At 59.8% G+C, this 14,748-nt stretch overlaps 1 protein-coding gene across 14 annotated transcripts in view; it reads right to left on the bottom strand.

The window, feature by feature from the left end:
* Positions 1 to 14,748, bottom strand: part of CACNA1G (calcium voltage-gated channel subunit alpha1 G) — a 62,826-nt gene that overhangs the window by 10,440 nt on the left and 37,638 nt on the right. For 8 of the 14 annotated variants that reach the window (XM_004282562.3, XM_049702654.1, XM_004282573.3 and 5 more), the window contains 10 exons: positions 14,092 to 14,192; positions 13,748 to 13,871; positions 11,833 to 11,901; positions 11,513 to 11,697; positions 10,569 to 10,695; positions 9,003 to 9,128; positions 8,343 to 8,432; positions 7,354 to 7,546; positions 5,489 to 5,542; positions 282 to 433 (listed from right to left, as the gene is read on the bottom strand). In XM_004282562.3, the coding sequence (XP_004282610.1) occupies positions 282 to 433; positions 5,489 to 5,542; positions 7,354 to 7,546; positions 8,343 to 8,432; positions 9,003 to 9,128; positions 10,569 to 10,695; positions 11,513 to 11,697; positions 11,833 to 11,901; positions 13,748 to 13,871; positions 14,092 to 14,192 (1,221 nt within the window). Of the gene's footprint in view, positions 1 to 281; positions 434 to 5,488; positions 5,543 to 7,332; positions 7,547 to 8,342; positions 8,433 to 9,002; positions 9,129 to 10,568; positions 10,696 to 11,512; positions 11,698 to 11,832; positions 11,902 to 13,747; positions 13,872 to 14,091; positions 14,193 to 14,748 lie in introns of all 14 variants that reach the window. The other 6 variants (XM_004282563.3, XM_049702655.1, XM_004282564.3 and 3 more) reach the window with 1 other exon arrangement.

Below are 14,748 nucleotides of genomic sequence, written 5' to 3'. Positions count from 1 at the left end.
TTTAAGATACTCAATAAATATCTGCTGGGTGAAGAAACCAGGTCCTCTACTTCCTAGCTGTGTGACCTTGATCAAGTCAACTAACCTCTCTGAGCCTCAGTGTCCTCATCTGTAAAACCAAGATGAGACCGATCTTCAGAGGGTCACTGCAAGGGGTACAAGAGGACCCCCTCTAGGGCACCCAGCACTCGCCGGAGGCGCTCTGGCTCAGGCTGGGTTACATTCACCTGGCAGGCCCATGGCTGGAAGTGGGGTCCAGATGGCCAGTCACTTGCTCCTACCTGGGGCTGCTGGTAGTGCTCCATGGCCATAGTGACCACGTTCAGCCCAATGACACCCGTGATGAAGAGATCCAGGTAGTGGCTGGTACACAGGTGGTGGACGAGGAGCCGGAAGCGGGAGTAGTCCGAGTAGTAGGGTTTGCACTGGGCCTCTGGTGGGGCAGCGGGGCAGGGAGGGGGGAACAGAGCAGCCATCGGGCCCTGCCCCCTGCGTCCCCTCCACCCACAGTCCCTCACAGCCACCAGCCTCCAATGCCAGAAACATTCCAGCGTCATCAGCATCCTCGTCCTCCACGCACTGCCCTTTGGGGGCAGGGCCAGCTCTCTCAGGGTCACCCCTCCAAGCATTTGCTCTACTGGCTGCAGTTGGGCAAAGAAGGGGTCAGGACATGCAGAGCTCCCCACCCACATTAGACACCAGGTGAGCCCCCTTCCCGAGGCAGCCTCCCAAATCCAGCAGCCCCTCGTAACACCCTCAACTCGATGTTCTACAGCAAGGCCAGATCAGTAGATGAAAAACGACCGGTCTTATTGGACTCAGGGGAAGCTCCGTCAATGCAGGGGGGAAGGCTCTTGCTCCCCCACCAAGCTCAGCCTCTCGAGGGGAGCAGAGGAGGTTACACAGAGCTGGGATTTGGAGATAAAACCGGAGATTGGAAATTGGACATCCTGTTGGCTGGTTGCCCCAACCCACTGAGAGGGCCTCCGGGGGCGGGGGCAGGGTCTGGGCCTCCTGAACCCTCACGTGGGGGAGGGAGGAGGGGCGGCCACAGGGCTCTGCCCTGGCGCACCTGAAGGGCTCACCCAGTTTCTAATGAGGCTGTGCCCAGCCTGCTCCTGGGGGCCAGGGCTGCTTCCCCTGCAGGCTGGGCTGGAAGCACTGTCTGAGATCTGTCAGAGGCATCGTATTTCTCTCGTAATTAGTGAACCACTTAGTTATAAAAATCATGGTGCCAGAAGGTTGACCTACTAAAGCAGGCAGAATGAATCTGGGGGCGGGAGATTACAGGGGGCCCTTCCTCCACGTGTGAGGAAAGGCCACGCCAAGTTGGGGATACATGTCATCAGAGGCAGCTGACAGATTGGGTCCCCAGGCAGCCACAAAGAAAGAAGAGGCGCCCCGTGGGGAGGCTTGGGGCAGCCTCAGGTCCCAGACAGCCCTTCCCCCTCAGGAGGTCTAGGGCGGAAGCCAGCGAGCCGGGGCTGCAGCCTCTGAGGACTGTGCCAGGGGCGGCAGGAAGCTTTGGGCTCAGGCCAGCTTGGTTATAACTGTCCTTTCCCATGCAGGACTGTTAACAGAGAGGTAAACTGAGGCGGGGAGCGGCCTGGGTGGGCCCCCACCAAAGGCCAAAGGCAGAAGAGTACCCAAGAGCTGCCCGTCCAGCCTCACCAGATGCCACGCACCAGCATCGGCCTTGAGGTGTGGATAACCGAGAGGCAGAGAGCCCCAAGTGTTCTGGTGCACCGTACGGCGCGTTGGGCCATATTTTGGTTTCCAGAGATGGGCCAGTCAACTGTGGCTTTGTTTGCTCAGGCAGCCCTCCCAGCCCCCAGGGGCATGGGGGTGGAGCGGCTGGGGTCAGGGGACAGCAGGAGGCCACAGGTCATCCACACAGCGATGCTATCGTGGAGGGTGACTGGGCGAGCCAGCCTCTTCCTTCCTTCCTTCGGTACCCACAGAACCAGAGGGCGCTAGGCGCCCAGCCGTGCCTTAGCAGCTGGAACTCTCTCTGCATTGACCTCCATAAGTGCCGGAAGCACCCAATCCCATTATGCTAAACTAGGAATGGAGAATTAACTGAAATGTTTGAACACAATTAGGTTAGAAAGAGTGGCTCATTACTAGCCCCGTTATTAGCTGAGACAATGCAGAGGAGAGGTTGGGAGAGTCCCCCCCTCCCCTGTCACCCCAGTCTGACTGTGTTGGCAGCCCCAGGCCAGATGGAGCTGCTGTCACCACCTCCTGGCCTTGCTCTAGGAGTCTGAGGAACGGGTGGAGGCCCAGAGGGAAGGTGGGGGCAGGACGACTGAAGCAGGGCATCTGTTCACAGCGACCGGTCCCAGGCCCTTGAGGTCTGTCCAGAGCCCTTCTACCCTCGGCCTGGACCCCAGACCAGCAGGTGCCCAGGCTGCCAGAAATCCCCCCATTAGAGCACAGGTCCAAAGAGTACCAGGGCCGACCTGATAAGCGTCTCCTCCGTCAAACCCTTTGTTTTACAGCGGGAGAGAAGGAGGCCCGTCAAAAAGTGAGCTATCTACACATTGGGAGGCAGCAACGAGCCGGAACCTGAACTCCCAGCCCCAGTCCCTCACCAGCTGCCAGGAGGGTTTAGACACAAAGCCTTGGGGCTTCGGCCCGGAGGGTGCCCTCGAAGAGTTTGCCCAAAGGCTCTTGTTGCTGGGCTCTGAACGATGCCACGCCCCTTTTGCTCCCGGACCTCGGTTCTACAGGCAAGCACCTGGGCTCAGAGAAGAAACTGAGAACCCCCGGGAGGAGCCTCGGGTGGGTGTGCTGCTCTGACAGCTCCAGCTGTAGCCCAGGAGGGGCCTTGGCCAGTGGTCACTGGCACGTCGGCAGCCCTGGCCCCGTCTCCCTGCCTCCTACCAGTACGAGCCGCCTTAGGTGGAGAAAATACCAGAGTCAGACAGCGGGGAGAAGGGCACCCCTAGGACTGCCCAGCCCCCAGTCAGGGGCGGGAGCAGAGGAGAGGTGCGGTAGGGGGTGCAAGGCTGTGAGTGAGAACCACAGGCACAGTGAGTTAGTAGGGGTCCCCGGGAGCGTGAGGCACAGCCAGGGCGGAGGGTTTGCAAAGGAGTGTGGTGGGGCTAGGAGGAAGGGAGGGGTCACTCCCAGGGACACAGGCCCCCATGACAGAGGCCACCTTCAGCTGCTATAGCCAGGCCCGATCAGCGGGTCCTGACGGAAGGAGAGAGGGTGAGTGGAGGTAGGTGCCCCAGGAGGCCGAGGGGAGCAGAGCTGGTGCTGGAGGCTGAGTGATCGCTTGAGGCTGCCTTGCTTGCGCGGCAGCCCCGGTCTCTCCTTCCACCTGGAAGCTGGGCTGGACCCAGGTGTCTGGTCAGGACCATTTTTCTGATAATCAAAGACTCTTCCCTTCTGCCTTTCCCTGGGATATGTCTGCTCCGCCTCTGCTGGGGGCAGCACAGGGTGGGAGTGGTGCTGGCAGGGGGGTATGGTGCACGTGTTTGATTCCAGCAGCCCCGGACTGGAGGGTGTGATGTCATCCCCATCACACCGTTGGGTAGACGGAGGCACTATCATCGCCACCCCCTGCGAGCTGATTGGAGATGCAGATGCTCGGGTCCTACCCTGGACCACTCTGTGAGAATCTCTAAGGTGGGGCTCAGTGGGGAATCTGTGTTTTAATATGTCCTCTGGGTGATTCTCAGGCACGGTGAAATCTGAAAAGCTCTAGTGTGGACCACACAGAACACAAGGTTTGGGAAAGAGGAATATGGGGTGATGTGAGCCCTTGTTTGGGGTCTCTGAGTCTTCCTTACCAGCTGGAAGGGTAAGACACTGTTGTAACCAGTGTACATACCTGCCTGTGCCAACAGGAGCATGGCAGAATACCCCCGGAAGCGGGGGTGCAGTGTGAGAGTAAGGAGAGTGTTTAGCATTAAGTGGGTGTGTCAGGAGAACGGTCTCGGGGGCCACGGGAATCTGCACGTGTTGATTCTTGGGGGAGAAGCCTCTGTGGGCCAGCCCTGTGGTATCCTGGCATGAGTGTGTATGTGCAGACACGTCAGCCTACAGACCAGGTGAACCCGTAAGGGAAAAGCTGAAGGCCACGTCCCCTCACCCTCCTCTCATTCCCTAACACATCAGGGACTCACAGTACAGCCTGACTCTGAGATGTGGGGCCCAGGCAATCCAGACACAAAGCAGCTGGGGCCTCCTGAGCCCACAGATGGTCTCTCAATGCCAAACATCATAGCTCAGCACCGCGGGGACAGGAGATATGGACCCACCCAGGGCCTCAGGGGTGACCTCTCAAATGGCAGCTCAGGGGGTCCCCTTTGATCAGGCAGCCCAGCACCACAGGGCAGCGTCTGCTGGAGTCAGGCTCCTGGGAGAATGCAGAAAAGTGGAGAAAGGTACAGCCCATGGTTCCCAGCCTGGAGTCCCAATCCCTCAGCCGCCTGAGGAGGCAGCCACGTGGGGGTCCTTAGGTTCTTCTCAATATTTCTAAAGGCTTATAAGAAATCAGATGCCTGTGCTAAGACCCCACGAGCTAATTTAATGGCAAAATGGTCTTTCTTTGCTATCGTTCAGTGTGAAAGTTTCTGCAGCTCAGAAGCTCTGATTAGCAATTAGATGTGCCGTTGATTAATAAAAACGGTGAAACAAAGTCATAATTGAAGTGCTCTCAACTTCAATGACAGTCTTTTAAAATGCGGGGTCTGTTGGAGGAGATGACAAGGGGGGCCCACGGGGATGAACAGGTTGGGAACCGCTGGGTGGAGACATCAGAGGGTGTAACGAGGCATCACAACTCTGTCACAGATTCTCAAAACCTCTGAACCTCTGTCTGGGGGCTGTGTTGGGAGAGCGGGGGCCAAAGGACCAGGGGAGGGCAGGCAGAACCAGGAAGGCCTTCCCAGGGACACGGCTCTCAAAGAGAATGACCCAACTCACGCCCAAATCTTTGGCTTTTGGGGGAGAAGCATGTGGCTAACTCGGGCCTTTGATTCCTAATTCCTGCTGTTCGTAGCGATGACGTGGCCACTGCAATTACTTGACCATTAATGAGTCTGTTCAATTATTCATCGTTACATTTTTAAAACAAATCCGCTCCCTCTCTGCTCCTCTTATCCTGTTCGCTCGGATCAAAGTATCCCCTTCGGACAAAAGGAGGCAGGAGAGATTGCCGCTCTGATAATCGAACAGTGTGACCTGGGAGGAGGTGGCAGGGGGCTGGGAGCTCCGGCCTCGGAAGCCTGGCCAGACAAGGAGCGTCCACCAAGAGAAGCTGGATGGAGGGGTGTGCTAAGGCCCTCACCTCCTGTCCAGCTAGCACAGGCCTACGGGATGCCATGGAGCCCGGCACCCCAGGGACCCTTAGCCCTCACCCTGAGAGGACAGAATCAGTGAGCCATGGAGAGGGAGCAAAGAGGATGCCGGCACGCATGAGGCGGGCCTGACTGCCCAGGCCACACCCTGGAACCCACAACCCCAGACGCAGTACCTGGCGCCGCGCTGGCTGAGCTGCCGGAAGCAATTACATCGTCCAGCATTAGATCTAAAAGAACGAAACACGACATCGGTCACTGGCCGGACCAGGTGGGCTGGGCAGGGCCCCCTCAGCAGCTTGCTCCCCCTGGGCTCTGACCCTCACTCTTCCTGTGAATAGGGCGTGCTGAGCAAGGGTGGCTCGAGCTGAGCGCCAGCCCCAGACTCGGGCACAGGGCGCTCGAGGAAGCTGAGCAGTTCGGCCAGCTCATCAGGGTCACAGGGGCAGGGAGTCGGAGGCATGGGGAGGGGAGGAAGCCTGTCCTCAGAACAGATGTCCACTCCTACCCGTGCTGCGGCCTCAGCAGCACCTGAGAAGGCTGCAGACCCCGGAAGGGGAGCCAGCTGGTCAGGCAGGGCCACGGGTGCCTCCTGCCAAAAGAGTTCCGTCTGCAGATGTCCTGCCGAGAGGGCAGACTGCAAGGAGGGGCGGCGTGGGAGCATGGCTGCCGGGGGCAGTGCGCCTGCTCAGCCTCAGCGGTCCACAGGGAGCCACGATGGGGCCCCTAGCCCAGATCTGCTGCCCAGAGGCCAGTGTCCCCGCCCCGCCCACTGGAGCAGCCCCGCCTCTCACAGGGAGCGTGGGTTCTGTCCCACCCAACCTCCCCCACACCCCCCTACAGCCCTCCCCTCGCTCCAGGTGCCTTCACAGGTGGCAGGAGATAGAGCCAGGGGCTGAGGGGGGCGCCGCAGCCCTCGACCCTCTTGGTAGTACTCACATTTCAACAAACCAAAGGGAAAACTCAGAGCACCTCACGGATCTTATCGGCATAAGAAAGACGGTTGTGAAAGGGTAGAGAGAGGAGGGGAAACCCAGAGACCAAACAGAGGCAGACACACAAAGGCCTTGAGAAACCCACACATAAAGACACTTAGAGAGACGTGGGCAGTGACTGAGAGAGAGTCCCACAGATTGTCGAGTACCAGACAGAGAGGCAGGAGTCCTGCAGACGGGGAGGGTAGCCAAGTGCAGACACATCTGCAGACACACGGGGAGACAACAGGACCCGCACGCCTGTCACCCCTCGCGTCCTCCCTGGAATCTGGGTGTCTTTCGCTTAGCCTCGGCCCACCCACTGGCATGAGAGTGTGAGGAGGGAGGGGGTGGGGGCCTCACCCGGCCAATGGCAAGAGATATTGGAGATCCAAGGTGAGGGGCTGAAGGGTCTAAGTCCAGAGCGTCATGACCTTAGAGTTCCTGTGACCTCAGACCTTCCCTGAGCTGAGGGAGTATTTTTGTACCGCTTGGCAAAAAAAAAGGACAGTCGGGAAGCCAGGGAGTTTTTCTGGAGATAGGGAGGAAGGAGGGGTCTGGGGTTTGCTCACGCCACGGTCCATCTGTAGGTTCTGCTGAGGCCTTGCCCAGCAGCTACAGACACTGGGTCGCCACAGGATGAAGATGCTTGCTCGCCAGCGCTGGGGCAGGCAAGGCTGGCACTTGGGCCAAGCCCGGGGTCAATGGGCACTGGCACGGGGCAAGGCGGCAGGATTTTCATCCCATGAGGCTCCTCTCAGAGTCGAGCTGGGAGGGACTGTGCATCAGCTCCCACCTGGCATCATCTGGGGAGCACAATGCTGAGACCGGGAGCCCCGCAGCGGGGTAGCTCCCCTGCCCTCACAGGGCTGAACTGGTCTGCTTCATGCAGGCTCTAGAGGCTGACATGCTCTCGAGGGGAAGGGGGAGGGGAGGGGGTGGGAGCATCTTCTCCCTGCCCCAGCCCCAGCCCCTAGCCCCTAGCCCCCTACAGTCGCAAGGCCAAGGTCAAGTACGACTCAGAGAGATGTGGAAAGACTACCGACCAGCCATCTGCTTCTCCTTACTCCTTCTCTTTTTCTCCAATCTCCGTAGACGCTTCTCCTCCCGCCGCCGGGCCTCCTCCTCCTCCTGGTGCTGCCGACACTTGTGGAAGTTCTCCACCACCACGCCCACGAACATGTTCAGGACAAAGAAGGCCACGATGAGCAGGAACGAGATGAAGTACAGCAGCATCCAGGGGTTGTGGTTCATGATGGGCTGGTGGGGAGCAGGAAGGACAAAGTGGAGACATTAGCGCAAGGGTAACTGTCACAGGTGCTGCCCTACAGCCTGCGTTCCTTAAGACAGGGCCTGCGCACTCAGTTATACAGACCCAGCAGGTGATGTAAAGGAATGATGTGGGTTTGGTGTTAGGCAGTAGGGAAAGGTGGGGACTGTGGCTAAATATAGAGAGTGGATGTTCTATCCAAAAGGGGCAGCTGCTTCTTTGATTCGGCTGACTCCTGCCCTTCAGGAATTCAAGCCCAGTGTTTCCAGATCTTTGGACTTCTCCTGAGCAGGCCCAAATCCAGATTTTCATGTAAAATTTGTCAATTTTTTTTTTTTTTTTGCATTACGCGGGCCTCTCACTGCTGTGGCCTCTCTTGCTGCGGAGCACAGGCTCCGACGCGTAGGCTCAGCGGCCATGGCTCACGGGCCCAGCCGCTCCGCGGCATGTGGGATCCTCCCGGACCGGGGCATGAACCCGCGTCCCCTGCATCGGCAGGCGGACTCTCAACCACTGTGCCACCAGGGAAGCCCAGATTTGTCAATTTCTAACTGCTTACCACTAATTCAAAAAGTTTTAAATATGTTGCAAGCCAATAAAGCATGACCGGATTTGCCCGCAGGCCACCAGTTAACAGCCTCTGCTATAAGAGGTGATGCCTCTTGGATGGCGTTTTGCCAACCTGCCTTGCTGTCTTTCTGTCCAAGCCTATGCCCATCACACCTGGAGTTGGCCCACGGTGAGTGACCTGAGCGCAAAGATGGATCCTGCCCACCTCAGCCCTACCTGCTGGTCCACACCGACAGCGTCCAGCCCATCGTACATGATATCCACCCAGCCGTCCTTAGAGGCCAGCACGAACAGGGACATTAGGGCCTGCGGGGGGGGGGGGGGAGGAAAGGACCACTTGAAACCTAGGATGCATGACCAAGCCACCCACCACTTCCACCCAAAGCACCTCCTGGCAGTAGCTCGGGGGACCCTAGGCCTTCGGAGTCACGCTCCAGGCCCCGGGAGAGCTCTCTTTCCCAAGTCTCTTTGGCTGCTAAGAAGCCGGAAGAGCCATGGGAGATGACCTCAGCCAGGTAGAGCAAGGGACCCCAGGGTCCTGGAAATCTGGAAACCAAAACCAGGGTGGGGCGGGGAAATAAACCAGCAACGCAGAGCGAGCTGTTTCATTTTCTACATTTCTGTTTCTGTGAATGTGGAGTGAGAAATAGAATCATCTTGACAATATGCCTGCACCTTGTACCATGCTAAACAAATACACACCTCATCGCACTGTATCCTCACTGCTCCCCTCCAAGGAGATCCCATTAGGACCCATTCACTAGCTGATGAGACAGAGGTGGGCCAGTTGCCCTGCGTGCATCACTAAGCATGGACTTGTGTCCTCCCCAGACTCCTGCCACCACTCCCACCTCCACCTTGCAGCCTGGGGCTCACCTGGCCGAGGTTGTCAAAGTTGTACTTGTGCCGGACCCACCGGTAACTGGCCTCAGCACAGTCTGACTTGTTAGTGATGTTCCTGGTGTCCTCGCCCTGGCACACGAAGAACTTCCCTTTGAAGAGCTGAACACACACATACCCGGAGACAGAGAGAAGTGAGCTGTGAGCACAGCAAGCCCAGACCAGCCCTGGGGCTTAAGAGCTCTGGGCACGCCCTGGGTGAGGGCCAGGAGCTCGGTCAGGTCAGAGAAACCCTGACAGGAGCCTCCCCTGCAGGCACCCCTTTCTCGGGGCTCCTTGGAGCAGAGGCCCTGGAGAGGAAGGAAAGGTCCTTGGGAAGGGCACTGGGAAAGCGTGGAAGGAGGGGAACGGTCATTCACTTTCTACAAAGGGGGAGGCCCGTGATTCTCCAAGTGGGGCCCCTGGACCAGCCTCATGAGCACCATCTGGGAATGTGCTCCAAAGTACAAATTCTCAGGACCACCCCCAACCCAGCGAGGCAGGCACTCTAGGGGAGGGCCGAGGGATCTGGATTAATGGACCCCACTTAACAGATGAGGAAAACCGAGGCTCAGAGAAGTAAATTCACTCATTAAGGCCATACAACCAGTAGGTGGTGGAAACGGGGCCCGAGCTCAGGTCTTTCCGACTGGAAAGCTCACCCTCACTCCAGAACAGACAAGGCTATGACTGTGGGGAAGGGATTTGAGGGACAGGAGGACCAGGGGGCCTAAGTAGGCCAAAAGTAAGGGAAGGGGAAGGGGCACCACGCAGCCCTGGCAAACGTACACCAGACTGGTCTCTAGAGCCGGAGGATTCGAGGAAACACAAGAATACCCCGTCCCCAGGGCAGAGTGGATACCCCAAGGAGCCAAAGGAAGGGATAGGGATGGGGGTGGCCACCCAGGAGCTCCCTCTGGCCCGACAGCAGCCATCTACGCTGCAGCTGAAACATCTGGAGCCTGGGGCGAGGCGGGTGCTCCGGAAGAGCAGGACGGAGGGGCTCCCCTGGCTCCCGGAGGCGCCGGCTGAATCCTGCAGGCAGCTCCCTTTCTTTTTCCTCCAAAGCCAAGTTCCCTCCCCGGGACAGAGGCCAAGTTTCCCCAGCAGCCCCCACTTCCTGCCTCGTCTGGGGTCTGCACCCGCCTGCCTGCCAGCTCCCTGCTAACCTGGCCCAGCTGCCTGGGCCCTGGATCCCCGGGCCTGGCCTGCAGCCCACCCGCTCCAGCAGGGAAGGAAGGGAGGGGATCCCTGAGCAGACTGTGGGCCAAGGCCAGCGTCTGCGCTTGGAGTGGCGCGTGAGAGGGCAGAGCGGCAGCCTGCATGGGCACTGGCCAGAGCCCGAGGCCCTGTCCCCTTTGTGGCCTCTTCCAGGTTCCCAGTTTTCTCCAGAATGCCCAGGAGGCAAAGGGGCCTGAGGCCTCGGGCTTCGAGGGAAGCATCCCTATTTATTCTTTTCTGGGATAAAGGTGGCAGCGGCACCTGGAGCCGCAGCACCCCGGGGCCAAGAGGAAGGCTACTCCTCAGGTTTCTGCTGACAGCTGGCCCCAGAGCCCCACGAACCTGCACCCCCAGGATGCCAAAAATGATGAAGAAGGCGCAACAGATGACCACAATGTTGCCAATGGGCTTCAGCGAGGACATCAGTGTTTCCACCACCAGCTTCAGCCCCTGTGCCCGACTGATTACCCTGGGGAGGGAGGGAGGGGGGTAAGAGGGGTTCCCGGCTCAGACGCTCCCTTGCCCCCTGCCCTGCTTGCCACTCCCTCCCGTCTTGGCTCACTTGTCCCCATCCTGGGCTCTAGTGGAGGGAAGAGGTTGACACTCTGGGCTTACAGTGCAGACACCCCCCACCCACCCCCAGACCTCCACCTCCACTGCTAGGATGTCAAAGGATTACCTGATGGGTCTGGGGTGCTGATTCAACCCAGGGATGCAGTGTGTTGTGGGGATGGGGAGATAAACTTGTGCGGAGCACGTAGAGGGCAGGCAGGGACGGAAGGGGTGGGGAGGTGGGTCATCACAGCCAGGAAAACCCTCACTGGTCAGTCAGTATCCACCCCGTTCACGTTCCCACCCACGGAAATTCCCGACTCTGGGCGGGGGTCGGGGTGACTGCCTTATTGGTGAGATCCCCTGCTACAAGTGTTACCTGGACCTGGCGGGTAGTCCCTGGGATTGGGGGGGAAAGAGGGGGAAAGCAGGAAACAAAGTCTGTCACTTCACGGGGAAGGCCAAGTGTCACCCCTGAGGGTACCACCCGAGGGAGAGCTGCAGCTGAAGGATGTGAGGGTCCTGCCTACGGCCACTTGTACTGTGCCCTGCAGGAGTGTGTTACGTGGCGGGGGTCACTGAGGGGGGTGCCCGTGGAGGGAGACTGCTGGGGCCGCAGTTAAACCCAGTGAGAAGCGATGTCTGGAGTGGGGGACAGGGCTCCCTGTGGGGTCGCAGGCAGGAGGCAGGGGCAGGTGGGGCGCTGGCCGTCGGGGTGTGCCTGCCCAGGGCACCTGAGCGGGCGCAGGGTTCGCAGCAGCCGAAGCACCCTCAGCATGCCGAGGATCTTGGTGCCGCTGTCGGAGACCATGGACACCAGGATGTCGATGATGGAGATGAGCACCAGCAGGCCATCCAGAACGTTCCAGCTGCTGCGCAGGTAGGCCTGCTCCCCGAAGCACCAGCCCAGCGCCACCACCTGAGGACGCCCGGGCGTCACCGGCACCGCCACCTCCCTGCAGTCAGTCCCCAGCCCTGCCTTCCATTTGTGACCCAGGCTCTCCACCCCCACCGAGCGCCAGATGGCTCCAAACCAACGCCGACCCCACATCACCTTCACTGTCATCTCAGCCAGAAAGACTGCGGTGAAGATGTAATTGGAGAGGGTCAGGAAGATGCGTTCCTGTAAGAGAGAGCGGGCAGGTGTCACCACTGGGACCCCCTCCTCGGGCCATGTCTGCTCTGCACACGGAAGCCAGGAGCTGCCTCCAATGTCTGACTCAGAACGAACCCCCCCACTCTCCCCAGCAAAGCAGACAATCTCCTTCCTGCTCTCCCCCCCCGCCACTCAACACACACACACACACACACACACACACACACACACACACACACACACGGAGAAGGCGTCAAGCCCCGACTCACTTGCAGCTCTGGCCACAGTCCCACTCTTGCCCCTGAACAGAACTGCCCCCCCAACTACCTCCCGGAGCGGCCTTGAGGGGAAAGTGCTTCCCACCGCAGCGCTGTCATCTGAGCCCCGTATCGCAGGCCCTATTCATCAATTCCTTTCTTAAAACTGGAGCAGGATTTAGCTTGATCTCTTGACGCCCCATCCTACTCTCCTCTGCTCCACGCACTGGCTTTCCTGCTGTGCCCCAGAAATGGAGCCGCAGGGCAAGCTGGGGGCCTGAGTACAGGCTGTGCGTCCCCAGGCACCATATTTATGCCAGGCATAGGGTGAAGCAGGGCAGGAAAGAAGGCGACCCAATCCCTTGATATCTGTGGGCTGATTCCATCGTTGGGTGGCCAAGAGAGGGGTGTAGAGAGCTGGAGAGGCGGCGGCAGGCAAAGTGTGAGTGTCAGCGGGAGTGAGAAGCAGCGAAAGGGGAGAGGGAGAAGCACACACGTGACAGAGCTAGAGATGGAGGGGCTGAGTGGGAAGGTGGGGGAGAGACGTGGCCACAGTGAGCTCTGAGGCAGGGCCCTGGGCAGGAGGCAGACGAGGGGGCCAGTGTGACCAGCCACCCTTGCTCCAGGGGTGGGGGTCCCCGGTGCTGTGCTCTCTCACCTATTCCCAGGCTGGCCCTCCACTCCCCAGGCTCCCTTCACCACCACCACCACCCGCCCCCCACACTGGCCTGGCTGGAGCCCACCCTAATGGAAAACAGAAGCCCCAGAAATGTCGAAAACTGAACAATGGTATGCGAGGCAGCAAGGAGGGGTGGAGACCACCTCCAAGCTAGTGGTGAAAGATGCCAGGAGGGGCAGCAGAGCCCCCCACCCTTCTAGGACCTGGATCGCTGTGGGGCGACAGGCTGCGATGCCAGGCTGGGGAGAGACAGCTCCCAGGACCGGCTGGGCCCATCCTGAAGAGGTCAGGCCCGGGGGAGTATGTCCAGATGCGCCGGCCCATGGCCTCTCCTCTCCTTCCGAGGAGGACTGGCAGGTTCACAGCCAAGCAGAAGTGACCAGCGGTCCTGCAAATGCCCCTGAAACCCTACTTGCCTGTGACCTGGCACTACCCTGAGGAGCAAAGGGCAGCTTCCCTCCCCGACGTGGCACCGCCAATGGGGCAGGCTGGGCAGGATGCCTCCCCATCAGTCACCAGGTCCTGGAGACCCTCTGCCACTCAGCCCGGCCAGGGCCAGTCTCACTGTTGGCCTCACCATGACACTCACTGACTCACATACAGGCCTCACAAGCCCCCGGCGCATGAGAGCAGGCCATCTGCAAACAGCTGGGTGCCACAAAGCTCACTTTTCCCCAGGCAGGCGAGGAGAAAGGCCCACTCCCCCAGCTGGCTGCTGTGTCACAGAAGGGAAACGGAGGCCGGCGGGGGACACAGGAGGCATCCTGGGGCATCAGTTGCACGGGTCAGAGTCAGAGAGATTCCTGGCTCCCTGCCTCCGTGTCTCTCCGGGCCGCCCTGCCGCCTGGCTCGCTGCGTGCGTGCTAACCCGCTAATCCGGGAGGGCTGGGCACCACGCAGGCGCTCAGAAGCCGCTGTGTCAGCCCCAGTGACTCACAGCGCTGTGGGGGTCGATCTTGGGGCGCTCCATGGCGATGGTGATGCAGTTGAGGAAGATGATGACGAGGACCACATGGTCGAACATCTTGTGGGTGATGATTCGGTGACACAGGAGGCGGAACCTGCTCCGGGACAGAGGCAAAGGCTGAGTCGGGGGGAGCAGGAGGGGGGACAGCAGTAAGGGGCACTGCCCCTACCCATCCTGGGCCCTCCCATCCCCAGGCCCCGCTCTCATCCTCCCCCACGTCAGGGGACACTTCTAGCATCCCTGGGATGGAGCTGCAGGAGAATTTCCCACGAGAAGGAGAGGTTGGGGTGCAGGTCAGGGACCCTCTTGCTGACCTTGACTGAGGAGGGAAGATGTAGGCAGACCAGGAGTCTCGCTCCAGGCAGCAGGCAGGGAGCCGGGCCCGGACCCACGCTCTCATCCTTTCCCCTTTGCTCTGTAGAAGGATGGCCCGGGATGTGAGCAGGGCCAGGCCTCCAAGTTCCTGATCCCTGGTTCCTCAGCGGCCCCGTGGCCCTCACGCCTGGTCTACCCTCTCCACTCTGGCCCAGCCCTATGCCTGGCTTCTCTTCCTGTATTCTTAAAACCACCGCAGCATCTCCCCAAAGCCCCCCTCAGCCCCTGAGCATGCCTCACTTCCTTCATCTCCCCAACCCCTCGCTTCCCCCAGGCTCTCCTCTCTTCCCGTCTCTGCCTCCAGCCCAGCCCCCTGCCTGCGTTCCCTCCTTCCCTCCCCGGCGGGCTTGGAAGCCACATCAATTATCAGACACTGTCCCCATCACAGCTGCCTGTTCGAAGACACACCTGGCATGAGGAGACACTGGACCTTTCTCACATGCTAACCCTGGGGTCCCAGTTCCCTGAGGCCCAACCCCAGGGTTAACGGTGGTGGTGGGGGGGTTGGGAAAAGGGTGAATGGGTAAAAGTGGGTGTGAGATCAAGGCTTGTGATGAGGTAGAGGTGAGAGAGGGGGACAGAGGAGGGTATCAGTT

The sequence above is a fragment of the Orcinus orca genome, chromosome 19 (assembly GCF_937001465.1).
Source record: "Orcinus orca chromosome 19, mOrcOrc1.1, whole genome shotgun sequence".
NCBI classification, from domain to species: domain Eukaryota; kingdom Metazoa; phylum Chordata; class Mammalia; order Artiodactyla; family Delphinidae; genus Orcinus; species Orcinus orca.
The sequence above is the reverse complement of the archived record's forward strand: the minus strand, read 5'-3'. Positions and strand labels throughout refer to the sequence as shown.